This window comes from Hoplias malabaricus, chromosome 8 (genome assembly GCF_029633855.1).
Source record: "Hoplias malabaricus isolate fHopMal1 chromosome 8, fHopMal1.hap1, whole genome shotgun sequence".
NCBI lineage: Eukaryota > Metazoa > Chordata > Actinopteri > Characiformes > Erythrinidae > Hoplias > Hoplias malabaricus.
In genome coordinates, this window is record NC_089807.1 from 20,646,118 (window position 1) to 20,673,583 (window position 27,466).

The 27,466-nt window shown below is 44.6% G+C and overlaps 1 protein-coding gene across 1 annotated transcript in view; it reads right to left on the reverse strand.

Moving 5' to 3' along the window:
- Positions 1–17,621: 17,621 nt before the first annotated feature.
- epas1b (endothelial PAS domain protein 1b) overlaps positions 17,622–27,466 on the reverse strand; it is a 56,010-nt gene continuing 46,165 nt past the window's right edge. Inside the window, exons 8-16 of the mRNA XM_066678649.1 lie at positions 25,429–25,576; positions 25,020–25,228; positions 23,962–24,137; positions 23,710–23,820; positions 22,826–23,295; positions 22,624–22,726; positions 22,285–22,390; positions 21,988–22,137; positions 17,622–21,780 (exon numbers count right to left, since the gene is read on the reverse strand). Coding sequence (XP_066534746.1) covers positions 21,629–21,780; positions 21,988–22,137; positions 22,285–22,390; positions 22,624–22,726; positions 22,826–23,295; positions 23,710–23,820; positions 23,962–24,137; positions 25,020–25,228; positions 25,429–25,576 — 1,625 coding nt within the window. The 3' untranslated portion in view covers positions 17,622–21,628. The remainder of the gene's footprint in view (positions 21,781–21,987; positions 22,138–22,284; positions 22,391–22,623; positions 22,727–22,825; positions 23,296–23,709; positions 23,821–23,961; positions 24,138–25,019; positions 25,229–25,428; positions 25,577–27,466) is intronic.

A 27,466-nucleotide genomic window follows, 5' to 3' on the forward strand; every position in this document is an offset into this window, starting at 1 on the left:
TAGAATAGTGAAAAAATAGAAAATTTTGCATAAAAAGATGAAATTCAAAGAAATATTCACATCAGGTTTTAAAACTTCAGAAAACAGTTCAGAAAATATTGAAATTGAGAGAATGATATTCCAAAAAACAACATGCAAGGTTTGGTAGACCATCAGATAAACAGCTATTAATGCCTTTATCTTTGAGAAAAAGGAAAAACAATCTGCATGGACATTTTCTCATACCACCAAAGATTTGAACCACATTGTCTAGTTAGAAGTTCAATGAGAACTGAATAAAATGACCATAAACAAAAATATATATTACATGTCTATCATGCACAGGAAGAATAGAAAGGGCAGTTGGGGTTAACATCAATTAAAAGCCTTATGCTCCAGCAGCATTTTGCCTCTTGATGACATTGTGAAATCAGGATTGGATTACTGATGCTCTGCTAGTTTAGAATTGAGGAAACCCTGAGTGGGGACACAGGTTCTCAATGAGAATGAGGACAAGCCAGCCCACGCAGGACACTGAGCATTGAGCTCCCTAGGACTGGGACAGTAGAGCCTCTGTGGAGTGGGGCAAAGTCGAGTGGACACGGGACATACCCATGCCTGGTGGAGGTGGACACGAGGGGCTTTAGACTGACCTCAGTGATTCACACTGTCAGGTGTTAAACAGCCCATGAAACACAGACAGCATTGTCTTCTCTGCTCAAATAGGTCTTGGAATATTGTCATATTGATGTCTTATCAACAGGTTGACTAAAGGTTAGTCTGTCTCCACTTATTTAATATGACCACTATCACATCTGTATGAAGAGAATCTTGATTCACCTTTTCATTCATTCATTATCTGTAACCGCTTATCCAATTCAGTGTCGCAGTGGGTCCAGAGCCTACCTGGAATCATTGGACGCAAGGCAGGAATACACCCTGGAGGGGGCGCCGGTCCTTCACAGGGCAACACAGACACACACACACACATTCACTCACACACTCACACCTACGGACACTTTTGAGTCGCCAATCCACCGGAAATGTGTGTTTTTGGACTGTGGGAGGAAACCGGAGCACCCGGAGGAAACCCACGCGCACACGGGGAGAACACACCAACTCCTCACAGACAGTCACCCGGAGCGGGAATTGAACCCACAACCTCCAGGCCCCTGGAGCTGTGTGACTGCGACCTTGATTCACCTTTTTATTTATTTAATTTATATGATTTTTAGGGATATTTCGGAAAAAAAACATTAAAATCATCCTGATCAAGTACCTTCAACATGCTCAAAGAAGAGAGTTCTTATACTTAATGAAGCGAACAACTGTGTTGCATTCTGGGAGAAGATTTACAGTAGAGACACACTGTTGCTGTAATACATTCATTCATTAATCGTCTGTAAACGCTTAACCATTTCAGTGTCATGGACGTACACTCATTCACACACTCACACTTTTGGGCAATTTTGAGTCGCCAATCCACTTACCAACATGTGTTTTTGGACCACGGGAGGAAACCACTGCACCTAAAAGAAACCCACATGGACCAAACTCCACACAGACCTGGAGCGGGGCTCGAACACACAACCCCAGATCCCTGGAGCTGTGTGAGTGTGACAGTCCTGTAATACAGCAAATTATAAAATATCAAATTTACTGTAAAAATATATTTCTGAAGCCACAAAAATCCTATTATATACAGATTAATAAAACATATTTTTCCAATACTTTGTTTTTCCATTCGCCATTTTTAAAGCAGAACAGCAAATGCATTTTGTAAATCTCTCACAACACACAACAACTATTTACTCATAGTATATGTTATAAAACATATGTACACATTAATAATGACCAGAAATAGGGGACATATGCACCAACTCCTTACATCACTGACCAAAGTACAGGAAGATCTCACAAAGGGTGTATTCAAACAAAAGAACTTGCTGCATATGGTTCCATGCTTGAAAAAATGTTCTGAAAGCAAGGGAGAATGAAAGGAGTAAAAATCTTTTTTTAACTTCCTACTGGAATTGTCCTTTCTACCTTTGACTCATTCACAGAAAAGGAAGCTTTTTTGTTCAAGACATAAATGAATGCAATTTGCACTTTGTTTAAGAATCCAGTTCTCTTTTGTAGAACATAGAATATTTAGCTGAGATGTAAAACCAAGGTCCTGACTTTGTGAGGACATAAAAGGTCCCTGGGCATTTCCTCAAAAAGACAAAAAGGTAAAAAGAGTAGGATCTTCAGTTATCTTAATCATTCCCCCTGGTCTACTCTCTACCTAACAGTTGATATGTGGTGAATGTACTGGTGTGGACTGGCTGCCGTTGCATCATCCAGGTGGATTCTGGACATTGGTGGTGGTTGAAGTGACTCCCTAATATTTCCAAAAATGCTTACACATACATTCAAGTCAGTGTCACAGCAGGAGCATAAATATTACATTAGCATCATGATAACTTGTTTGGATAGAATGGCAAAAAGTGAACAGTAAGTTTTCCTCGGAACTCATTAGTCAGCTGAATGAATGGGAGCAGGGCCACTAATAAGAGCTCTGCTAATAGGGCTTCCAATAAACCAGCCCCTTCTGACAGAGCAAAAGGATGTTAGCCAATAGATGTATGACGTAGCTGCTTAGCAAAATGGAAATTATCAGTCACTTCATAGGTTTCACTCATTTTTTTTTATAGAATATTAACACTCCTAAATTTGAATCAAATTTTTTGATTTTGTAAATTAAAAGAAAGAAAAGAAAAGGACATTTTTAGAAAAATAATTATATGTACATATAAATTCATTTTGGTTGTTATTTTTATGTTTTTTTTTTTATTAGTGAAATGGCAGACAAACAAGAATCTATGATCTGTTAATTCTCTTGAATCTTTAATATTCAGCGTAGAGGTGTGCAGGCGAAGTTTGCTACTCCTGGGAGCTGGAGTGGCGGCGGCCGCGTAGAAGCGTCACCAGTTGCCTCGATCCTCGTCTTTTCCCGCTGGACCTCCATCTGCTCATCCAGAAGGTGCTGAATCTGACGTGCTCGAGCTATGGAATGCCGTTGATCTCTAAACATGTTGGATTTATAGAACGCCTCAAATCCATGTGTACTTATATATTCATGATAGGATTTACATCACACACTGTGTCATGCGGGGGACGTGAGGAGTAGATATACGGGAGGCGGACACACTCGCTACAACACAGATGATTTATTAAAGCGAAAACACAACAAACGAACTTAACGAGAAACATGAAATAACATAGAAAAGAGCACGAAACAACACTATAGGACTGGGGCAATGAAACAAGCAAGAGAGACGGGTAAGAGCGAGGCGAGAAACGAGAAAACAAGTTAGAGAAACAAACACAAACGAACTAGAGGGTCATGAAAGGAGTAAGAGAGCAAACGAGGAACGAGAAACCAGAAACAGGAAACAAACGACAACGAAAACAAACAAACAAAAACAAACAAAATGACCGATACCAGGAAGTGAGGGAAGAGGGCTTAAATAACAGAACAAACTAGACACACCTGACACGGATAACGAGGGACAATGACAAAGAGGCGGAACGAAGGCGGAGCTAGGAATAACAACAAAGAGAGAGCCACATAGAAAGGGAAAACAAACAAGAAAGTGCCAGGATGTGACAAGACGCGCCCCCCCCCCCAAGACGCGCAACTCCCGGAGCGCGAAAAACGAGACTCTCCAGGAGCTGGCGCAGGAGGGGTCCAGAAGAACCAAAAACAGGAAACCAAAAGATTCATGACAAGATAGGAAATGGGAACAAGGGACTAGACTTAAACGGACACTGGACAGAACTAGAAAGAAGAGACAGGAAACGAGAGAAGACAGGAGACAAAGCAGGAGAAAACACACGTGACTGGACCTTTGGCTGAACACTGAACGGGGACTGAGACAAAACAGGAGCAGATACACGTGACGGGACTGGGAACTGGACATGGGTCTGGACAGAGGGTTTAACTGTAGACTGGACAGGACTAAAAGGGAATTGGACATGAGACTGGACAGAGGGTTTAACAGGGTACTGGACTGGGCTTACAGGGTACTGAAACATAGACTGGATAGAACTAACAGGGGACTGGACTTGAGGCAAGGGAACTGGGACAGGACTAGGCAGGGGAACAGGGACCATAACCTTAACAGGGACTGACACGAGTACAGTGACTGGAAGTGAAAGAAAAGCAGACACAGGTACAGGGACAAGAACAGAGACAGGAACCAAGACAGGAACAGACACTGGAACAAAAACAATAGATGGGTGGTACCCAGGACTGGCATGTGTCTGTGGAGAAGTCCGAGAAGCCAGCCTGGGCACAGTTCTGGGGATCGGCCCCGAAGTCCTTGGGGCCGTCCTACGGGTTAGACCGGGAGCGGCCGTAGCCACAGTCTCGGGGGCAGAAACGGCCGTAGCCACAGTCACAGGAGTAGGAGTGGCTGAGGGAGCCGTACTCATGAAGACAGGAGGTCCTGCGGCGACGTCCACGGAGACAGGAGGTCCTGCGGCAACGTCCACGGAGGCAGGAGGACCTGCGGCGACGTCCACAGAGGCAGGAGGACCTGCGGCGACGTCCACGGAGGCAGGAGGACCTGCGGCGATGTCCACGGAGGCAGGAGGACCTGCGGCGACGTCCACGGAGCCAGGAGGACCTGCGGCGACGTCCACGGAGGCAGGAGGACCTGCGGCGACGTCCACGGAGGCAGGCGGACCTGCGGCAACGTCCACGGAGGCAGGCGGACCTGCGGCGACGTCCACGGAGGCAGAAGGATCTGCGACGACGTCCACGGAGGCAGAAGGATCTGCGACGACGTCCACGGAGGCAGAAGGATCTGCGGCGACGTCCACGGAGGCAGAAGAAGCTGCGACGACGTCCACGGAGGCAGAAGAATCTGCGACGACGTCCACGGAGGCAGAAGAAGCTGCGACGACGTCCACGGAGGCAGAAGAGGCGGGCGTCGCTCTTACGAAGACAGGAGAGGCGGACGCCGCCTTCAAGGAGAGCTCCAGGCGTGCCATGAGGCCTGTAAGCTTCTCCTGGGGGTCAGGGGTGAGCGCAGAGCGGTGCTTGGGAACTGGTGGCCTAGCGACGACGTCCATGGAAACAGGAGGCCCTGCAGCGACGTCGTCCACGAAGACAGGCGCGGCCGGAGACACCTCGCTCACGCAGACAGGCGCGGCCGGAGGTGCCGCGGGCATGAAGACAGGCGCGGCCGGAGGTGCCGCTGGCACAAAGAGAGGCGCGGCCGGAGGTGCCGCGGGCACGAAGAGAGGCGCGGCTGGAGGTGCCGCTCTTCCCGGAACAGGAGCGGCCAGAGGTGCCGCTCTTACGAAAACGGGAGTTGATACGTCCAGCGAGGCAGGTGCTCGTGCTGCTCGCCGAGCACGAGTTGTGGATTTATTGGGTTTAGGGGGGCTGATGGGCGCACTCTTGAGGGATTCCCCCAGAGGTGCGCCCCTGTTAGCCTCACCTCCGTTGTCCTGAGGTAGGAGGCTAACAGCCCCTACCCATACCCCCCCCCCCCCCCAAGAATTTCCCCGGACCTGAGGGGATAATCCTCCAACGAGGGGGAGACTCCAGCCCGCTTTTTCCTCCGGATCCGTCGATTCCCGCTGGAGCAATTACTCGACTCCTGAATCGAGTTCTTATGACGAAGATAATTATCCGCTCCGGGCATGTTCTGGAGCCGTTGAATCCACTCCGAGGCCGCTCTTAAAGCCTCCTCCATTGGATCCTTGGGGCCTGTGCGGAATGGAGTTCTGCGAATAACACATCTTTTAAACGGGTAGTCCGTGCTAGCTGTGTCCTTATAGAGATCGGTCATTCTGTCACGCGGGGGACGTGAGGAGTAGATATACGGGAGGCGGACACATTCGCTACAACACAGATGATTTATTAAAGCGAAAACACAACAAACGAACTTAACGAGAAATATGAAATAACATAGAAAAGAGCACGAAACAACACTATAGGACTGGGGCAATGAAACGAGCAAGAGAGACGGGTAAGAGCGAGGCGAGAAACGAGAAAACAAGTTAGAGAAACAAACACAAATGAACTAGAGGGTCATGAAAGGAGTAAGAGAGCAAACGAGGAACGAGAAACCAGAAACAGGAAACAAACGACAACGAAAACAAACGAAAACAAACAAACAAAAACAAACAAAATGACCGATACCAGGAAGTGAGGGAAGAGGGCTTAAATAACAGAACAAACTAGACACACCTGACACGGATAACGAGGGACAATGACAAAGAGGCAGAACGAAGGCGGAGCTAGGAATAACAATAAAGAGAGAGCCACATAGAAAGGGAAAACAAACAAGAAAGTGCCAGGATGTGACAGACGCCCCCCCCCCCCCCCCCCCAAAAATGCGCAACTCCCGGAGCGCGAAAAACGAGACTCTCCAGGAGCTGGCGCAGGAGGGGTCCAGAAGAACCAAAAACAGGAAACCAAAAGATTCATGACAAGATAGGAAATGGGAACAAGGGACTAGACTTAAACGGACACTGGACAGAACTAGAAAGAAGAGACAGGAAACGAGAGAAGGCAGGAGACAAAGCAGGAGAAAACACACGTGACTGGACCTTTGGCTGAACACTGAACGGGGACTGAGACAAAACAGGAGCAGATACACGTGACGGGACTGGGAACTGGACATGGGTCTGGACAGAGGGTTTAACTGTAGACTGGACAGGACTAAAAGGGAATTGGACATGAGACTGGACAGAGGGGTTAACAGGGTACTGGACTGGGCTTACAGGGTACTGGAACATAGACTGGATAGAACTAACAGGGGACTGGACTTGAGGCAAGGGAACTGGGACAGGACTAGGCAGGGGAACAGGGACCATAACCTTAACAGGGACTGACACGAGTACAGTGACTGGAAGTGAAAGAAAAGCAGACACAGGTACAGGGACAAGAACAGAGACAGGAACCAAGACAGGAACAGACACTGGAACAAAAACAATAGGTGGGTGGTACCCAGGACTGGCATGTGTCTGTGGAGAAGTCCGAGAAGCCAGCCTGGGCACAGTTCTGGGGATCGGCCCCGAAGTCCTTGGGGCCGTCCTTCGGGTTAGACCGGGAGCGGCCGTAGCCACAGTCTCGGGGGCAGAAACGGCCGTAGCCACAGTCTCGGGAGCAGAAACGGCCGTAGCCACAGTCACAGGAGTAGGAGTGGCTGAGGGAGCCGTACTCATGGAGACAGGAGGTCCTGCGGCGACGTCCACGGAGACAGGAAGTCCTGCGGCGACGTCCACGGAGGCAGGAGGACCTGCGGCGACGTCCACGGAGGCAGGCGGACCTGCGGCGACGTCCACGGAGGCAGAAGGATGTGCGACGACGTCCACGGAGGCAGGCGGACCTGCGGCGACATCCACAGAGGCAGAGGAATCTGCGGCGACGTCCACGGAGGCAGAAGAATCTGCGACGACATCCACGGAGGCAGAAGGATGTGCGACGACGTCCACGGAGGCAGAAGGATCTGCGACGACGTCCACGGAGGCAGAAGGATGTGCGACGACGTCCACGGAGGCAGAAGGATGTGCGACGACGTCCACGGAGGCAGAAGGATGTGCGACGACGTCCACGGAGGCAGAAGGATGTGCGACGACGTCCACGGAGGCAGAAGGATGTGCGACGACGTCCACGGAGGCAGAAGGATCTGCGACGAAGTCCACGGAGGCAGAAGGATGTGCGACGACGTCCACGGAGGCAGAAGGATGTGCGACGACGTCCACGGAGGCAGAAGGATGTGCGACGACGTCCACGGAGGCAGAAGGATCTGCGACGAAGTCCACGGAGGCAGAAGGATGTGCGATGACGTCCACGGAGGCAGAAGGATCTGCGACGACGTCCACGGAGGCAGGCGGACCTGTGGCGACGTCCACGAAGGCAGAAGAAGCTGCGACGACGTCCACGGAGGCAGAAGAAGCTGCAACGACGTCCACGGAGGCAGAAGAGGCGGGCGTCGCTCTTACGAAGACAGGAGAGGCGGACGCCGCCTTCAAGGAGAGCTCCAGGCGTGCCATGAGGCCTGTAAGCTTCTCCTGGGGGTCAGGGGTGAGCGCAGAGCGGTGCTTGGGAACTGGTGGCCTAGCGACTACGTCCATGGAAACAGGAGGATGTGCGACGACATCCACGGAGGCAGAAGGATCTGCGACGACGTCCACGGAGGCAGAAGGATGTGCAAAGACGTCCACGGAGGCAGAAGGATGTGCGACGACGTCCACGGAGGCAGAAGGATGTGCGACGACGTCCACGGAGGCAGAAGGATGTGCGACGACGTCCACGGAAGCAGAAGAATGTGCGACGACGTCCACGGAGGCAGAAGGATTTGCGACGACGTCCACGGAGGCAGAAGGATGTGCGACGACGTCCACGGAGGCAGAAGGATGTGCGACGACGTCCACGGAGGCAGAAGGATCTGCGACGAAGTCCACGGAGGCAGAAGGATGTGCGACGACGTCCACGGAGGCAGAAGGATCTGCGACGACGTCCACGGAGGCAGAAGGATCTGCGACGACGTCCACAGAGGCAGGCGGACCTGCGGCGACGTCCACGAAGGCAGAAGAAGCTGCGACGACGTCCACGGAGGCAGAAGAAGCTGCAACGACGTCCACGGAGGCAGAAGAAGCTGCGACGACGTCCACGGAGGCAGAAGAGGCGGGCGTCGCTCTTACGAAGACAGGAGAGGCGGATGTCGCCTTCAAGGAGAGCTCCAGGCGTGCCATGAGGCCTGTAAGCTTCTCCTGGGGGTCAGGGGTGAGCGCAGAGCGGTGCTTGGGAACTGGTGGCCTAGCGACGACGTCCATGGAAACAGGAGGATGTGCGACGACGTCCACGGAGGCAGAAGGATCTGCGACGACGTCCACGGAGGCAGAAGGATGTGCAAAGACGTCCACGGAGGCAGAAGGATGTGCGACGACGTCCACGGAGGCAGAAGGATGTGCGACGACGTCCACGGAGGCAGAAGGATGTGCGACGACGTCCACGGAAGCAGAAGAATGTGCGACGACGTCCACGGAGGCAGAAGGATTTGCGACGACGTCCACGGAGGCAGAAGGATGTGCGACGACTTCCACGGAGGCAGAAGGATGTGCGACGACGTCCACGGAGGCAGAAGGATCTGCGACGAAGTCCACGGAGGCAGAAGGATGTGCGACGACGTCCACGGAGGCAGAAGGATCTGCGACGACGTCCACAGAGGCAGGCAGACCTGCGGCGACGTCCACGAAGGCAGAAGAAGCTGCGAAGACGTTTACGGAGGCAGAAGAAGCTGCGACGACGTCCACGGAGGCAGAAGAAGCTGCGACGACGTCCACGGAGGCAGAAGAGGCGGGCGTCGCTCTTACGAAGACAGGAGAGGCGGACGCCGCCTTCAAGGAGAGCTCCAGGCGTGCCATGAGGCCTGTAAGCTTCTCCTGGGGGTCAGGGGTGAGCGCAGAGCGGTGCTTGGGAACTGGTGGCCTAGCAACGACGTCCATGGAAACAGGAGGCCCTGCAGCGACGTCGTCCACGAAGATAGGCGTGGCCGGAAACATATATAGCATATAGCATATAATTTGACTAAAGTATTTACGTTACGTTTGTGTGGATTTTTTTTGCTGTGGGGAATCATGATGCTGTACTGCCACCTACTGGTGCATGGTGTTATTGCTGAAACAACATAACTTAGCAAATAACAAAAAAAAAAATTCAGTGTTTAATGTTCTGAACAATGTCTTTTATGAGAGTTTGTATAAACATTATACATATATAAATATAATACATTATATTGTTGAACATTTAAAAGCACATATTTTATTTTATTATATATATATATATATATATATATATATATATATATATATATATATATATATATATATATATATATATATACCCCTCACTTCAAATGATTACCACCATAGAATTCACTGCTGAAAAAAGCCATTTTTTAATTCAGATTCAGATTTAATTCCATTTTGAAGGAGATTTAACCTATTTAACCCACGTTTTTAAAATACATATAGAAGTAGATATACATAAATAAAACATGAGTAAATTAATGTATCTTTAAAAACATTATGTATGTTTACAGAATGAGAAGGATCTGGAAAGTTCATTTCACTAAGGGTTTGTATTGACACTGTATTGTTTAGCAGTATACTATTAAAAGAATGTACATAATGTATCAATGTGAATGAATTACGCCTCAGTATGTGTCACACGCTCATGTGTTCACACATTTAGAGCCCAAAGGAATTCCATATCGAGCTACATGCTGAGCTTGTAAAGTGCTCATTCCTTCATGGTCGCCATAATCACAAGAAATGAAAGGAGACTTAAGGACTAAGGTTAGCAATAAAGACATTAAATAAGCGTTTAAAGAGCTTAGGAACATAAACAGCGACAAACAATCTAACCGAGTGTGAGACCTCTTAGTCAGAAGTGACGTCAGCTCCTCACATTTCCTTTAGATTACACTGGAAATGAGGATACTAATTGTTGATGTTGAACTTTTGCCCTTTCTTTCTTTGATTAAAGTCTTTAGCAGCTCAAAAGCTGATGGTTATTTTTGTGTGATTTTCCTGTAGGTGAGAAGACTAGACTTCAGGCAGGCCAGTCAAATACAGCTAGCATGTTCAGAATGAGCCCTGCATTGTCTGAAAATAACCATGGACTTCCTGGGAAAAGACATCACCTTGAGCTTAAACACGGACTACACAGTTTCTGCGCAGGATTGACGTATGGCTTTCTTCTTCAGTTTTAGGTTGCATTTCAGCTTTCCAATGTACTCCATGTCATGTCTCTTTAAAGGGGACATATTATACCTCTTTTTAAAATAGTTAGAATAGGTCTATGGGCTATACAAAACATGTTATTTGCACAAAATCACTATCACATAAAGAGATATCACCAGCTCTATTCTTGCCCGTTTCAGTCCCTTTCAGAATAGGTTCTGTCACTTTTATGCATAAACTGTAGCTGGCCACACCCCACACAGTCCATGCATTTGTCTGATTCAGCTGCAGTCCTTAAGGTGGAATAGAAGAAAAAGAAGCAAATATTGCTGTTTATTCCCCAGCTTGCAGATTCTGTTTCACCTTAAATGATGCAGTAGTTTTGTCCAGGTGCCTATAACTGCTTCACAGTTTAAGATGTTTAACAAAAACTTCAAATATGCCGGTGTTAGTGTGATTGTGTGAATATAGCAGCAGCATATAAGGTGTCTAACTGAAATTGTGAAGAACTCAACTTAGCACTTGGAAATAACATTTTAAAAGTGGTATGAAATAGTAAGCAACTTTTAGACTACTGGTGTGTTTGGGAAATATTAAACGAGTACTAGACATCCGTACATGTTCACTTTTCAGCTTCAAAGTTTGGTTTATGACACTGTGGCATTGCAAGGCTATTAAGGTTGTGGAGAGCAGCTGCGCAATGCACGCCACCTCTAAATATATTCCAGCGGCTATGTATGTAGACTATTATTTATTAACAATCCAACCTTGAGAAGAACAGCCTCAGGTTTACCTTACAGCTGTTCCTGGAGCTCAGCCTCGTGGAGTGTTTTTTTTCTTCTTTTCATTTCCTGCAGGATATTTCTCTTCATTTTCTGATTATACAAAAGCTCTCCCTAACTTGAGATGAGGGAGGACTTTGTTAATTTGCGGGGCCGTACGCAAAGTGCAAAGTGAGGATATAGGGCGGTCTGTCTCAGGCTGTACAAACACCTTTACGAATGCCAGGGGGGGATCTCTGCAAATTTCCTTAGTGTGACGTTACAATAAGGGAGTCATCAAAAAACAGCACTTGGAGTGTTTAGAGGAGCAGCAGAGACCCAAGTGGAAATACAAAAGCACATAAAAGTGAGTTTGCATAATATGTCCCCTTTAAATAATGGGTCTCTGTGGCCAGCTGCTTTTTGTATAATTGATCTCTAGTTCAAATCTGATAGAAAGGATGCTGTATTTGTTCACTGTAGGGAAAACATCATTCCTGTACTCTCCCATAATCACAGAGGCTAACACTGCTTATTTAATTAATGGTAAACATTTGGCAGGCCAAGGCACGAACAATATGGGGCTTGTGCAGGGTCTATCAAAGCAATTATACACAAGATCGGTGCAGTGTCTGCAGCCTCTTTTTATCCCTGCGCTTCATTCACTGTAATCTTTCGTTATGTTCTGAATAAAGTAAAGCTAGATGGAGAGCAGTGATGAGTAGACATGGGGATGGTGCTCTAATACAATCCTCACTCATTATATTGAATTACAGACAAGCAGAGGCAGTTCAGGGGGCTGCTAATGCTTATTATCAGCCTCCCAAATGCCTACAAACAGAGCTTTTTTCCCTAGCCATAGTTTGTCCTATAATTGTCCAATTAGATAAGACAGACAGATTAGTTAATGCACTGTCATGGCGGAAAGGTTGTTGGGTGCACTAAAACAAATTTTTACTCTACAACAAGTTGAGTCCAGAAAATGGCTGGGGTATTGGGCAGGAGGAATCATTCATTTGATGTATGATTATAAAGAGATTTGTTCCCACAAGATTTATGTTGTGCGAGACAGAAAGATAAACAGAGAGAGTGAGGGAGAGACTGTTGAAAAGGTTCTGTATCACTGGTCCATTACCTATTTAGTTAGTGATTCAAGAAAGCCCTGTTCATGCTTTTGTGGTGGACATAATGACTGTTACAACACTGCTGGCTGTTGAACTGTGCACCATATTTAAAGTGCCTTTTCAAGCATGTGTATGAATGCTAACTACTGGCTTTGTTTCTTTGTGTGATTGTGTGACAGAACTGATGGCCACTGTTGTGGAGACACAAACCGATGGGAAGTCGCCAGGTCTGTATTGGCCTGTTCCTTCCATCACAACCACCCCACCCCCACAACTTGCTTTGTTTTCTCCTCTACTGTACAAACCCCAAACTTCTGAATCAGCCTGTTCCAAAAATGTAGATCTTTGTAGTTGGGGGAAAGAATGGGAGTTGGCCTCTTTGGTTTGCAGTGTGCTCCTTCGACTCTGGGAAGGAAGAGGCCCACAGAGCCTGGAGCAGGGCTTGTTATGATTGAGACGTTCATTTTGCCCCGGAGCTGTCCAGCGTTTGGACTTGTAGCTCCAAACAGTGGCATCACCGAAGCGGCCAGCTGAACAAATACCCAGGGGAAAACTCACAGGAAGAGCAGTCTCTCGATGCTAAACTGTTTTGCTTATTTTCAATAATTCCCTCTCGCAATGTTATTCTTTTTCAGCCATGTGTTTAGATCCAGGATAAATAAGAATTAGGCCGAGGCTTGTTCTCACTGCTCCAAGTTTGGACCTGCTCCCAAAGAAAGAGAGAGAGAGAGCGAGAGAGAGAGAGAGAGAGAGAGAGAGATAAAGATGACAAGAAACAAGTGGTAGAGTGAAAGAAACAGTTGGTGAAACAGCATAGATAAAGACATGTTAACGGAGATAAACAGAAATATAAGAAAACAGAAAGAAAGGGAGAGAGAGAGAGAGAGAGAGAGGGAGAGAGAGAGAGAGAGAGAGAGAGAAAGATAGAGAGAGAGAGAGAGAGAGAGAGAGAGAAGAGAGAGAGAGAGAGAGAGAGAGGGAGAAAGAAAGATAATAGATAAAAAAAACAATGCATAGATAAAGACATGTTAACGGAGGGAGACTGATCAGATCAGAGAAAGAGAATAAGAGAGAGTGACAGATAAGAGATAAAGAGAGATATGGACAGACTGAGAGGTAAAGACAAAGAAAACAGGCAGACAAAGAGTGAGAGAGATGAGAGAGAGAAAGATTGACAAAGAGAGACAGATAGAGATTTGGTCAGACAATGAAATATAGACAGTATGAGAAAATGAGAAAAAAACACATGGAGAGAGACACAGGAGGAAAAAGTGAAAGGGACTAAGAGTCAGACAGAGAGGGTGAGGGTGGCTGACAAACAAAGGCAGACAAATGTTTTTACAATGAAAATTAATTCTGTTACATGCTGTTGTTTCTGGCTGTCAGTCTCACTGTAAATGCTTCTGTTTAAACGTTTGATGTGTCAGTTCATGTCATTTGACGTAGGGTCTTGGGCACTCTACCTGTATAAACCAACTGAATCTACTGGAGGTGGTCTCTCTGTATGTGTGTAGAAGAGAGAGAGAGAGAGAGAGAGAGAGAGAGAGAGAGAGAGAGAGAGAGAGAGAGAGAGAGAGAGAGAGAGAGCGGGGGAAATGCGTCATGCTTCAGACAAAAAGCGAATTGAGACAAACACAAAGAATGGAGAGGGGTGCTTTGATTTGGATAAGCCAGCGTTCACCAGACATCACAAACACAGGAGGCCCTACAGGCAACACAGGAGAGAAAAGAAATGGACTGTCCAGTCGTTCCAGGTTAACTGGGGACACACTGACCCTTCTTATAGGCAGGCAACCGTCACTATGTTTATAATAACCTTGCCTACAGTGAAGCGTCCAAACTCTTAATGAATTCTCATGCTCACATTTTCCACACAGTAACATAATGGTTGTGGTCAGTGTCTGTGCTGTCGCTGGACAGCTGCTGGACGCTAGAACAGCCGGCTCCTGGTTGACATGGCTGGACTAAATGAGGAGGGACGTGGAGGAGTTCACCTGTGGAATGTTCCTTTAATTAGCGCGTCTGAATTGGCCAAAGTCCCGTGGAGCTTCAGTCCTCTTCAGCTATAGCCGTCAGTGGAGAATGTTTAATAGGAATCTGGGAGAAGAAGGATTTAATAACCCTTCTCTTTCCAGATTCCCACTAGTGTTCCTTCACTTGAGGATTTGATGGCTTTCACCCAGCGATCACAAAATATGCTCTGACCCATTCAAGGTGTTGGATGGCGTTTCATCACGCCAAAGAACACAATTTCACTGCTCCACATCTAAGTGCTGTGGGGTTTAATACCCTTCTAGTCCATGTTGTGCACTGCAGGACCCTGGGCTCATGTGCAGCTGCTCCAAGATTATCTTTATCGTAAGACAAAATGCTGTTTGTTTTGGACTGAATTGTAACCTCCGGCATATATTATTTTTAGATATTAGATATTTAGATATTAAACAATGTGAGTTATTAGATTATTCATTCCAGCTCTTCAACTCTTCATCTAATGATCTTCTAATGATTTATTAGTGGGGACAGAAATATCTGGTGTGGAAAACCAAAAAAGGGTTTTTTCAGCTTTTATGGGTTCAGGGTTTATGATGGTTTACACTAAACTCTTTACTTCGACTCAAAATTTAAGTTAATGTTAAGCTGAAATCTAAATAGGAAATGTATTGCTTCTTCATAGTTTTTAATCAGAGTGTAGATTCCTTAAAACTCCATGTGTGATAGCAAGATAACACATTGTTAAGTATCTACATTAGCATGTCAAATTTGATAGTACTTAAGATGACGGAAAATATCATTAACACGCCATGATGTATGTGATATCTTTATGCAACTGGACTATTAAAGCTTCCATGCTATTGGCTGGTGGGAACCTGCTCCTTGGGCTGTACATACTTTGTGAACTGTTGAGGTCATGTGGGCTCTTGTCAACAAATATTTGGGGTATGTACCTATCAGGTGTCTTATATGCAAATGTGATGTAGTATTAGAGAGAGATCATATTGTGTAGAAAATATTTAAGTGGTAGCACCCAAATTTGAGCGCTTTAAGACATACAAAACTGACATATTATTAGAGTGGTCTCTGTGATTGTTAGATTTATAAATGTAAAATTCCATTGCGGACTAGACATTAAGGACAAGTTGGCATATGATATTATTTATGATTCATGGGACATATTCATGTAAACATTTCTTTTTGGAGATAAGGGGACGTCTCTGACAGGGATGGTATATTAAAAACAGGTAACACTGGTTTGCCACTGGCTTAATCCGTGACTAACAACAATGGAATATTAGGTGATTTGGAAATCAGCTGTTTTTCACTGCCAGCTTCAGACATCCTGTGTTTGTTTGCTTTTTTAAATACATCAAAGACCTTTTGTGTCTGCCAGATGATGAACATGATGATGAACAAATTCAGGTAGCAACAGCCGAAAAAAAAGGGGAATAAATAAACAGTTTCCAAAATAGAAACCTTTTAACTCAATTTGTTGTTGCCAGAGGTGGGTACGGCAGGCTACATCCGCACACGTGAGTGTTGTGTGCTCAGTAAAACAGCTGGACAAAAGTGCAAAAGTATTATCTCAGAGAGTAGTAGTTAACCAAGTATAACCAAAGTAGCACATCTTTATACAGTCATCCAGCATGTATCAGGACCTGAAAGTTAGTTAGGATAGGGCGACACGGTGGCGCAGCAGGTAGTGTCGCAGTCACACAGCTCCAGGGGCCTGGAGGTTGTGGGTTTGATTCCTGCTCCGGGTGACTGTCTGTGAGGAGTTGGTGTGTTCTCCCCGTGTCCGCGTGGGTTTCCTCCGGGTGCTCCGGTTTCCTCCCACAGTCCAAAAACACATGTTGGTAGGTGGATTGGTGACTCGAAAGTGTCCGTAGGTGTGAGTGTGTGTGTTGCCCTGTGAAGGACTGGCGTCCCCTCCAGGGTGTATTCCCGCCTTGCGCCCGATGATTCCAGGTAGGCTCTGGACCCTGAGGAGGGGCAACAAAGCACTGAGGCATGAACTTCGTTAATGAAAAACACTTCCACATCCAGCTGGTTCCAACTTTCTGACTTAACAGTTGACAGATCAACTTTGCAGGACGGAGCTTTGTCATGAATCTAATTTTTTTGCCCAGAATGAAATAAATCATTTGAATCAGAGCTCTCTGTGTGCTCTGTGTCTACTGTCAGTGTAGAAAATATGTACAAGACTTTCGATCAAGTTGGAGGCTCTGTGTATTCTTTTCTGAGTGAGAGCAAGAGCGTATTCAGTGCAGAGTGCAGAATGTTTTTTTTAGTGAAAATAGCTAAAAACCAGAGCTTCTGCTCCTCACTCCTGGGCTCTTGCATTGAACTGAGTTGTGGGTCTCTTTTAAAGGACCAGACATTGAAACTATGTGTCTGCGTGGGTTTCTTCCGGGTGACTGTCTGTGAGGAGTGTGCCATGTTCTCTCTGTGTCTGCATGGGTTTCCTCCGGGTGGCTGTCTGTGAGGAGTGTGGTGTGTTCTCCCTGTGTCTGCATGGGTTTCCTCCGGGTGACTGTCTGTGAGGAGTGTGCTATGTTCTCTCTGTGTCTGCGTGGGTTTCCTCCGGGTGACTGTCTGTGAGGAGTGTGGTGTGCTCTCCCAGTGTCTTTGTGGGTTTCCTCCAGGTGGCTGTCTGTGAGGAGTGTGGTGTGTTCTCCCTGTGTCTGCATGGGTTTCCTCCGGGTGACTGTCTGTAAGGAGTGTGCTATGTTCTCCCTGTGTCTGTGTGGGTTTCCTCCGGGAGCTCCGGTTTCCTCCCATGGTCCAAAAACACACATTGGTAGGTGGATTGGCGACCCAAAAGTGTCCATAGTTGTGAGTGAATGTGTGAGTGTCTGTCGCCCTGTGAAGGACTTGCGGGGTGTGTTCCTGCCTTCTACCCAGTGATTCCGGGTAGGCTCCAGACCCACAACAACCCTGAACTGGATAAGCGATTACAGACAATGAATGAATGAATGAATGAATGAATATCAGAACACACAGTGAAGATCAATATGCTTTAATAAGATATCAGTGCAGAGATACAACTTCTTACTGGGTAAAATTTCCCATACAGTAATGTCAACAATAATAATATATCATAATAATGTCAATATTCATTTAGCATATCAAAATACAGGAATGCTTGCTATGACTAAACAAACCAATATCTGAACTGGATAAAAGGAGACTGCACAAGAAAGGCTGATACTGTCTTTAGAGTTGAGGAACTTAATGGCAGTTCATGGCAAATATTCAAAGGGTAATTTGGAGGTCATTCTTGCCCTTCATGCATCACAGTATCTACAGCTACTAGACGCCTGGTGAATAGCCACCACAATGGACTGACTGGACTTGCCGCAGCTCTCCTCGCATAATTAAGCAAAATTCGGTGGAGACATAAGCATAAAGCGTTGCTTAAACTGGATGAAAGTGTTTTTATGATTTGCTTTGACAATGGTGTTTCACAGGTGCTTTATATAATAAAGAGAAAATACGTTGAATGTAGGATTCATAATAAATCATCATAATGTTTTGTCATAATCTCAGTAGTGCAGAAACACTGCATATTTGTTTGGTCCGTATTTGAGTCTTTTTTTATTCATAAATGGAAAATGCAGGATGTCCCTTGTATTATGTTAATAATTCATGATGTATGGACCAATAGAAATGTTCCAAAAATAACTTGTTCCCAAATAAAGTTCCAGTAACTTCTATTACAAGATTTTTTCCTTCTGGTAATTTACAGAGTAAGACTTTTTATTTATTTATTTATTTCCAAATGGCAATTTCATAAATAAGCACATATAATTATGTCAGATTTAGCTGCAATTTTTCAGGAAATACTCTGGATTCCACTGGCTTTGCTGAGCATCCCCTCCTAATCTCGTTGGAGGTTTTGATAAATAAATTGTCCATTTCACAACACAGGGAAAGGGAAAGAGAGACACTGGAGAACAGAGAGATCTGCTTCAGGCTGAGCAACTGGTATCTCTCTGCCATTTGCTAAAGGGAAATTATATCTTTCTCCATCTGTCTCCTTTTTGCATGATATTGTGTCTCTTGTACATAACTTTCCTCAACAACTTTGCATCAGATAGGAAGGAGGGTCTTCAGGGACAGTTCAACGTAGTTTCTATGAACGCTGAATCATCATTTATTAAAGACAAAATGTTCCCTTCACTCAGTGAAACAGCAGAAGACTTTGTTCGAAACTCATTTCAGCACCAGCCAATTGGCTTCAATTATAAGTGAGCTTCAAGTCTTTAAGTGTTCTGTAATTTCACTAAGTGCAGGGGAAACCTCAGTACGACAACCATGGTACAGATACAGAATACAGTGGAACTGCTTATTTAAAAGCAATAGTGCAGTTTTAGAGGGACACTGGGATTTGTACCTCTTTACATTTAAGAATCTTTTCCACTGGCACTTAGGATCACTCTAGAAACCTTGCATTTGGAGGCTTTTGTAATCTACATCGCTTAAAATAACAGCCTCTAATGCTGTATGTCAGTTTGCGGACTAATGAGTCATTTATTTATGGGTGGACATCATGTTATATAATATTATTTGTCCTTATTTCATACCCATGTTGTAGCACATCAGCCAATCATTAGTCTTATCCAGTGCCACACTGTTAGCTATAAAGATGAACACCTCCTGTCAGTCACCAGACAGCTGCATGCACAGACAGAGAGCACTGAGGGCCCAGGTCTGTCACATCAGGGGAAAGACACATGACTCTGAAACTAACTTGTACACTCATATATGACAGCAACATGACTGCTGCCAAAAGTGGGGCGATTAACAGACCAAGTGGTGTTGATGTAACATACTTGGAAAAGACATGCACATTTGAATAAAGTTCAGTGCAGTTTTCCCTGTGCAGATGGTTCACAAGGTCATCTGAATTTTACCGCAATGTTCCTTTGAGCAAATTACAGCCCATAAATAATGACAAATAATGGCAGAATTACCTGAGAATAAAAATGAAACACTTTCCATTATGCTGGTTTTGCTCTCTCCTATGTGCCCACACAGCCTGACACACACACATTTCTTATCCATACACCATCACTGAGCAGCACAACCTCCAGTTAGGTGTCAAACGTGGTCTGGATTTTGCAAGAAAAAGCCTTCCTGGAGCCTTGCAAATGTTTTTTTCCATGGCTAAAACTTCTGTCGTTAATTCACCAGTGGGTTAGCATCATACGACTAAACATTTACTAACAATAGTACATTTGTGTTGGTTATGAGTGTGTCTATATTTGTGAATGTGTCTGTGAATGGGCGGTATAGAGACAACAGCTACACTTATTAAATAACTGTAAAAATGAAGGGCATGCCTTGGTGAAAACATTAGTAATGGCCCATTTTTCATTTCAAATCTGCCACTTCTCTTGGCTTTGAAGCAGGTCTATGTAGCTGTAGAAGGAAGTATATTTGCTTCCATTGTAACTGGAAAACATCAGCAAATATGATTGTTCTCAATGACACCTCAATATTAGCATTAACAGTGCAACTGTGAGCTTCAGTTAATTTCGAGTTTTAACTTTTGTGTAAAATCGGCCTTCCTCTTTCTCTTCAAACCCATAGTTACAGCATCTAAAATAATCTATAGTCTTATTAATGACCATTAGATAATAAAACATGTTCTATATTTGATCAGTTGCTACAAGTAAATTACTTTAACATATTTCTCTTTTCAAATCACCCGAATCCATGCTGACTGTAAAACATGCTCCTCCTACAATGGATCGTGTTCCATAAGAAGTTTTAGACTTGTGGCCCTAAGGCCAAAACTAAACAAATGTTGTAACCTGCTTTCAGAAAACAAATGAAGTGGCAGCTAAGAAACATTAATTGCTTTGTCAGTAAGTCTTCATCTATGTAGAGACAATCTCAGCCAATGTGACAGAAACACTATTAAAACTGAACATATAGTCAGTCTCAGAATGCAGACTGGCCTGTGTTTATATCTTGTAATAAATGATAAACGTGATTATTTTTCATATTATTTTTGTACTCAAAATAACTACTTTGCTACATCTTAAGAGCAGAACCTTTCAGTTTTTTTTGTTTGTTTTTTTGTTTTTTTTTTATATCTCTTCACTGGAATTTTTCTATTTTTTATCTGTTTCTCTTATTAGAGCAAGAATAAAACTGCACTGGCCTGCCAAAATATAGAATATGCTTTTGCATATTATCACAGGGAAAACAAACAAACAAACAAAAAATGCCACTAGAAAGTAACGAATAGATACCAGCACTACAGAACGCTTCAAATCAGCACTCCGATCCACATCTACTGTGTAGATTAGGCAAAGTACCCAGGTATTTTGAGCGCTACAACTCTAACTTTATAGAGTAAGTTATAGTAGAAACTTTAGAGCCTCTTCCTTTAAATATTGTGTTTACAGCGAAAGTGACAAAAATAAAATGTATATAGAGTGGTCACAACACAAATGGCAATAGCTAGACAGAGAAAAAGAAAGGGAGAGGGAGAGAGAGAGAAAGAGCAACGAATGCGACACTGGTAAAAACTGAACAGAGAAGGCACTAAAACATGCATAAGTATGACAGGTAAAGGCTTAAGGTGTCAGAGGTAGGAAAGGTAGGACAAACAAAAGTCTGAGAACAAATAACATTCTTACAGTAGATTATCTTTCTTCAAGACAGTAGGCTGCTGTTTAATGTCTGACAGAGGCAGACGGAAAGTGACAGAAACACACTGAAAACAAGCGACGGGGGAAGAAGAAAAAGAGGCCGACAACAACAACTTTTTTGTTACTAAAAAATAATATATTATACTGTATATATAGCATCGTATATAATTTATAAAGTTGAAGACAATAAAAATAGAACAAAAGCTACGTTCTGGTTGTATATGGTAAGGTACACGATATGCATTAGAGAGTGGGTATGCTGCTCAGGCCTGTGGTTGATGATGCTGTAAGTGAGGGGTAGAGTTGGGTTGATGGCACTGGGAGAGGTGTATAAGAAGTGGGTGAGGGTAGTCTAAGTGGCCTGATCTAAAGCCCGCAGAAGGTCACTGCCTTGGAGCAGGTGCAGGTTTCCTTGCAGAGGCACGTTGACCTCACAGTCATATCGCGTCAGTTCGGGCAGACAGTACGTCTCAAAGGACGGCCCGAGGAGACGGCTTGCTACACCTGCCAACGCAAGCACAAACCAAACCATTATTTAACATCCACACACACACACACACACACACACACACACAGTTCAGCCCCCCACTTGTGCCTAATTGTGATCCTGCATGAAAATAGCAATTACACACAGTTGGGTCCAAAGAAACTGTCCAATTCCCTGTCTTGCAAAAGATGGTTCTTATAAAAAATCATAAATCATGAGCTAACCTTCCATTTTTGTGCTGGGTAACATGCTGTATTCTCTGTAGTTGCAACATTGCTCTGGGTAGAGCTTTTCTGCCAATCCTGTGTGATTTCCTGGATACTGGGATTTCCTGTGCTGGTTGTCCATGCCACCTGGTTGGCCCAGGCCTTTATCTGCATAAAAGACATACATACTTTCTTTAAAAGCTTGAATTGTTATCTTTAAAGTGATCCTGAGCTGATTTGGGATGTATATACTCATTAAGCATTATGTGTGGTGTACTGTAGGCTTAGAATCTTTGTAATTATTTGTCTCTTTACCTGATAAGGCACTGGTGCTGTGGGATTTCCTCTCCAAGACAGCACAGCTCTCATTCCTCATTCTCTTCCATAGCATCTCTGGTGGCTTAGTTGCTGACACTTCCCCCTATATAATATACAATAAAGCCATGACTTATGAGGTCAGTGACCGAGTGCATTACAGAGAAGTGAACAGTTTTGCAATATGAGCCTGTAACGAACGGCTGCACTGAACTAGCATGGGAACCAGCAATAGAACAGAGAATAGTGTTCTGGATTACTTGAGTAAGGTGTCTAGGGAGCTATAACATTGGTTTAGAATACTATAAATATCAAATCTGTGGAGGTTTAAGCACTCACCATAGTCATCTGTGAGAAGGAGCGCTTCATGCTGTTTGCTATTGCAAGCCGAGCTGGGCTCATGTCTCTATAGGCCTCACTAGGCCCAAATATCTCTGCAGATCTGCCAAACAACACAATCATTACTTTTACTCACTGCAGAGATAGCATCACTGCAAATGTAACTCAAACATGTCGCCAAAAGAAATACATTGAGAATCACCTCTGCTTGTGTAGGGGCATCCGACTCACTGGTACAGCTTGGCAGGAGCGGTTCACAGCCAAATTGTCTATCATGCCTCCCTTGGCATTTGAAAAATTGATCGGCGGGTCAGGCGGCCATTGTAGATTCTGGCGCCCACCCATAGACGACAGTGGGGTGCAGGGTGGGTCATGGTAGGGGGGTATTTGTATGGGGCCGCCAAATGCTATGGCTGGCCATGGGTCTACTGAGCCACCACTGGGTCTTTGCTTCTCTCCTGCAGAGCATATGCTAGGCTGGATATGGCCTGGTGTTGGAGGGTTTATTGGCTGGAAGAGGCTGGCAATGTTGCTGAAACTCTGTTGAATGGCCCCTAGGCCAGTAGCCTCAGATGGAGTCTCTCCAGGACAGATGGGGTTCAGCTGGAAGTCTTCACCATCCATTGGAATATAAGGCGCCAATGTCTCCAGATCCAGATCACTTAGATCACTCTGAAAGACAGAAGGATAGGTCAGGGCTCAGCTAGATATATACAGATCAGAAAACATTGGGAGTTAAAACATTATAGCTTTAGACGCTAGCCTGAAATGAACGTAGTCTAAAAGTTGACCTGTAAAAGCATTAAAGTTTCACTACATGCTTCAGGTGATTAACCATCCAGCAATTACATCAAACACAAATTATCCTAGCAACAACCACCACAGTATAAATCTGTCAAAATATTTGAAGGGAATTACATGGTTTGATATTTTGATTGTCATTTATCCAACAAAAATGTTGAGATAATGGGGCCCAGAATTAGCATTTGATGTAAGGTGGGGCTAAAATGGGAGTGGTCAATTCCCAAATCTCTCTGATCACTTTGAAGTATACACACAAACAGTTGGCGGCTTATATGCATCTACCTCTTGACTGCACTTCTTTGTCTCCTGCGTGTCCAGAGCAAACAGTTTCTCAGTGAGCTCCACCTTCAGGTCATTATCCACAGAGCTGTAGTAATCTCCTGGGCTACTCGGCTGTAGAACATGACAAAACCACTAAGAATCTCATGATGAAGAGGGTTTAAATCAAGCTTAATAGATAATCCAGTTAATAAGGCCATGATCATCTAGATAATAGAAGGTGCCTTTTTGAAAGCTTGTAGAAGGTTGAGGTACCGTAGAGCAGCTGCTCAGGCTGGGAGTGGCACTGCTAGGTGGTGGAGCCTGGGGCATGGAGAAGGTTTTGGTCATGTTGGGTCTGTCTCTGGCAAAGCTCGATTTGTGGCATTCTTCAACTGAGTGAGTTGCAGACACTTTATCGCACACTGGGTAGTCTTTATATGGAGGGTGACCTGAAATTTGCAAAGCATCAGTACTAAAGTGAATGCATTTCTAGGTTTATTTTGTTAATTTTTTTTTTTTTTTTTTTCAACAATATGAAACTAGGAACAAGTGGACTACTGACAATCTGAATGGAGTTGTTAACATTTAAGAACTTTAGATGTGTCTAGGACAGTAAAGTATAGATCACTCCATGATAAAAAAGGTAACTGTTTTAAAGTTAGACTCATTTTTTAACTAAAATATTAACTTACATAATGTTTTGCATTTCAAAACTGTATGAAAAATCTATTTACTGTATATTAGTAATAATTTAACATGCTCTTAAATATACATTATATTGACTTGATTGTATTTTAATATGCATTATCCACTACTTAAAAAACAATTGCACATTAAATTAAACTCTTGTAAGGTAGTGTCTAGCCAGATGCACATCTTGCTGGTCAAATGGTGAAAAAGTTAACATAGTCCTTTCTAGAGATGTTACAAGGACTGATGCTTCGGGGCCAAGTTGATACCAAAATTCTGAATATGATACGGTTTTTGTTTCCTGTGGTACAGGAGGTACCGAAGGTTTCACAGGTCACACGACCACACAAGGTCATGCTAATTCAGCCAATTCAGCATTGCTCTTCAGCCAATCAGGGTGAAGCTCCCACTTTCCAACACGTCTGGTATTTAAGGGGTACAGGGTTGGAAACATTTTAACTAAATTGCACAGTTTTCTTGCTGGAAAAAGACTTTTAAATAAAGTATTTATGTTGACATGCATTTGTTTCATTGGTTTATTTTTTGTTGTGGTATCAAAATTGATATCAAGTATCGTGGAATTTTAGTGGGATTGGTACTAACTTATACATTTCTGGTATCGTGACTTCCCTATTCCTTACCAAAGTCGAGGGGAATGAAGGCATCTCCGGGTGTGGGTGACAGGTGGGTTAGATCCTCAGGCTCCTCTTTAAGTTTTGTGAAGAGGGTTCCCCCAGTATCATTGGCCATGGCAGCTCCAGTCTTGATGAAGAAGCTGCTCATTTGGTGGGTCTTGAAACAAGACTCGGTCTGGTCTACGGAGAAGATAGTGGCTTTCTCCTCAATGTCACTATCGTCAGGAGAAAGAGAAAAGAGGGATTAAAAACACCCTGCCTAATTTTCACACCTCATAGTATTCACTTAATTGTAGTTTCTGGAAGTACATTCTAATTATTTTTAAAGGGGTTCTGTTTCATTTGCATAAATGAGTAGATATAAAGAATATAAAGAGAAGCAGATCTTTTTACAAGATGTAGGACTTCTACTGACCTCAGGACATAATTGACACAAACGATGCACTGTGGTTGCGAGTTGCGGCTGTTATAGATGACCGTGCCCTGTGTCTCCACCCACACATAACCTCCATGCTTTGCCAACATCCGGTACTGACCACTTACAGCCTGCCCTTTTGTGCACACTGCAAATAGTGAGAGAGAGAGAGAGAGAGAGAGAGAGAGAGAGAGAAGAGAGAATTCTCATCATGTGAGATTATATAAGAATGTGGATTATTAGCATTAATTAAAAACTGATTAATACATATAGGGTTTAATGGATTACATCTAGTTGCATGTACATTTGCAGCAGTCTAAACAGCTACCTCCTATAACTAACTAGCTAACTCAGACAGACAAACCGACAGTGACGGACAGACAGACAGGAAAGTAGGGCTGAGAGCGAGACAGCCCCGGAGCCACAGATCAGTCCGGAGCGGCTGATAGAAGTTTTGACAGGCTGTCTCTGTGACTTTTCGGGCCTGAACCTGGTCCAAGTCTGGCGTGGGAAAGCAGTGGGCTTGAGGTCGCAGGGTTCACTCTATGCAGGATTAACCCAGACCAGTGCATGAGCGTCTGTGCAGCGAAGTCACGTTGACCAGCCCTTCGCTGTCTGGGTCCACATTAAGACTCGACTAGATAACTGCAATTTTTCAAACAAATATTGCCACTGTAAATAAAATGAAGTTATTTTATGTATGAAATAAGCTCTGGACATTTGCCCTTATTATATGTTAATAAGAGAATCTATATATGTGTGTGTGTGTGTGTGTGTGTGTGTGTGTGTGTGTGTGTGTGTGTGTGTGTGTGTATGCTTGTCTGTGTGTTCTATGATAAGTGTGATAAGCTTTGTGCTGGCAGCATTGATGCATGGGCATAGTTCATGGTCCAATGCTAAAGAGGCCACTGAACGAGTTGTTTATTCATAAGGTTTTATACAGTGAATAAGACACACACACACACACACACACACACACACACACACACAAGGTGAACCTTCTCTCCTTCCCTTTCAACAAATCCAATCCAGATCAACACTTGCTTTGCTGGTCTCTTTTGCTCTCCTCAGCACACAATGAAAGGGCCCTAATTGCATGTTAACGTCACCACAGATAGAAGCCACTCCACCTCCAGCATCTGATTAGGGGCAATCTGGGACACCTGGCCGAGGAGAGGGAGCTCAGCCATGGTCAACTCGATGCTCTTATCTCTCCTGTCACAAGTCACACGTAATGGGATTCAAGACATCCTAATGCCCGCTGCAGTCGCCCCTAATAGAGCCAATCCAATAAGGCTCTTTTGAATCACGCTCATAACTCATACGCGCATGCGAAATGCAATTTGTCTGCCCCCAGGGCCTGCTGGCCTCAGCTCTCGCCCCCCCCCCACCCCCACACACCACGCCGACAAGTCAGTTTCTGTAAACCTCACCAAATATTGAGTTTCACCTCCGCATCTTTGGATAAATTGAGATAAACATATTAAAGCGAAAGGGTGTTGATGGGAGGACACCAAGGCGCAATAATCCCACTCTCTCTCACCATTTCAAATCTCACAGATTGCTCTTGAAAAATCGCAACTATTAATAGAAAGTTTTTTTTTCCACTTTTGCTGCAGTAACAGCCACAAGAGCTTAATTCAGGTCAGGTACTAATATTGTATGTTTTGTTCTGGATCTTGCCAACTCATCCTGAAAGTATGTTCTATTACTCCTTGAATGGTAGTTACATTGCTCCACAGCACTGGAGGCTTTTAAAAAAAAAACTCTAAGAAATACAGGCACATTCAAATTAAAACTTTAAAACGTGTATCATTAAAAAAATTGGATGGAAACATAGCTAAAGGGAACTGGTGAGTAGCTATCAAAAGGACAGTGAGTGAAAGAGAATGAGTGATGGAGGGAGAGAGGCTTGAAAAAGAGAGGAGGTGAAAGAAAAGAGTTGGCGGGCTGTTTGTTTTAGGTAGATGGGTGCACAGTGCTGTCCGAAAGGCTGCTGCATTGTGACGTGGGCTTAACGCGGCTTTGTAGTGAGGCT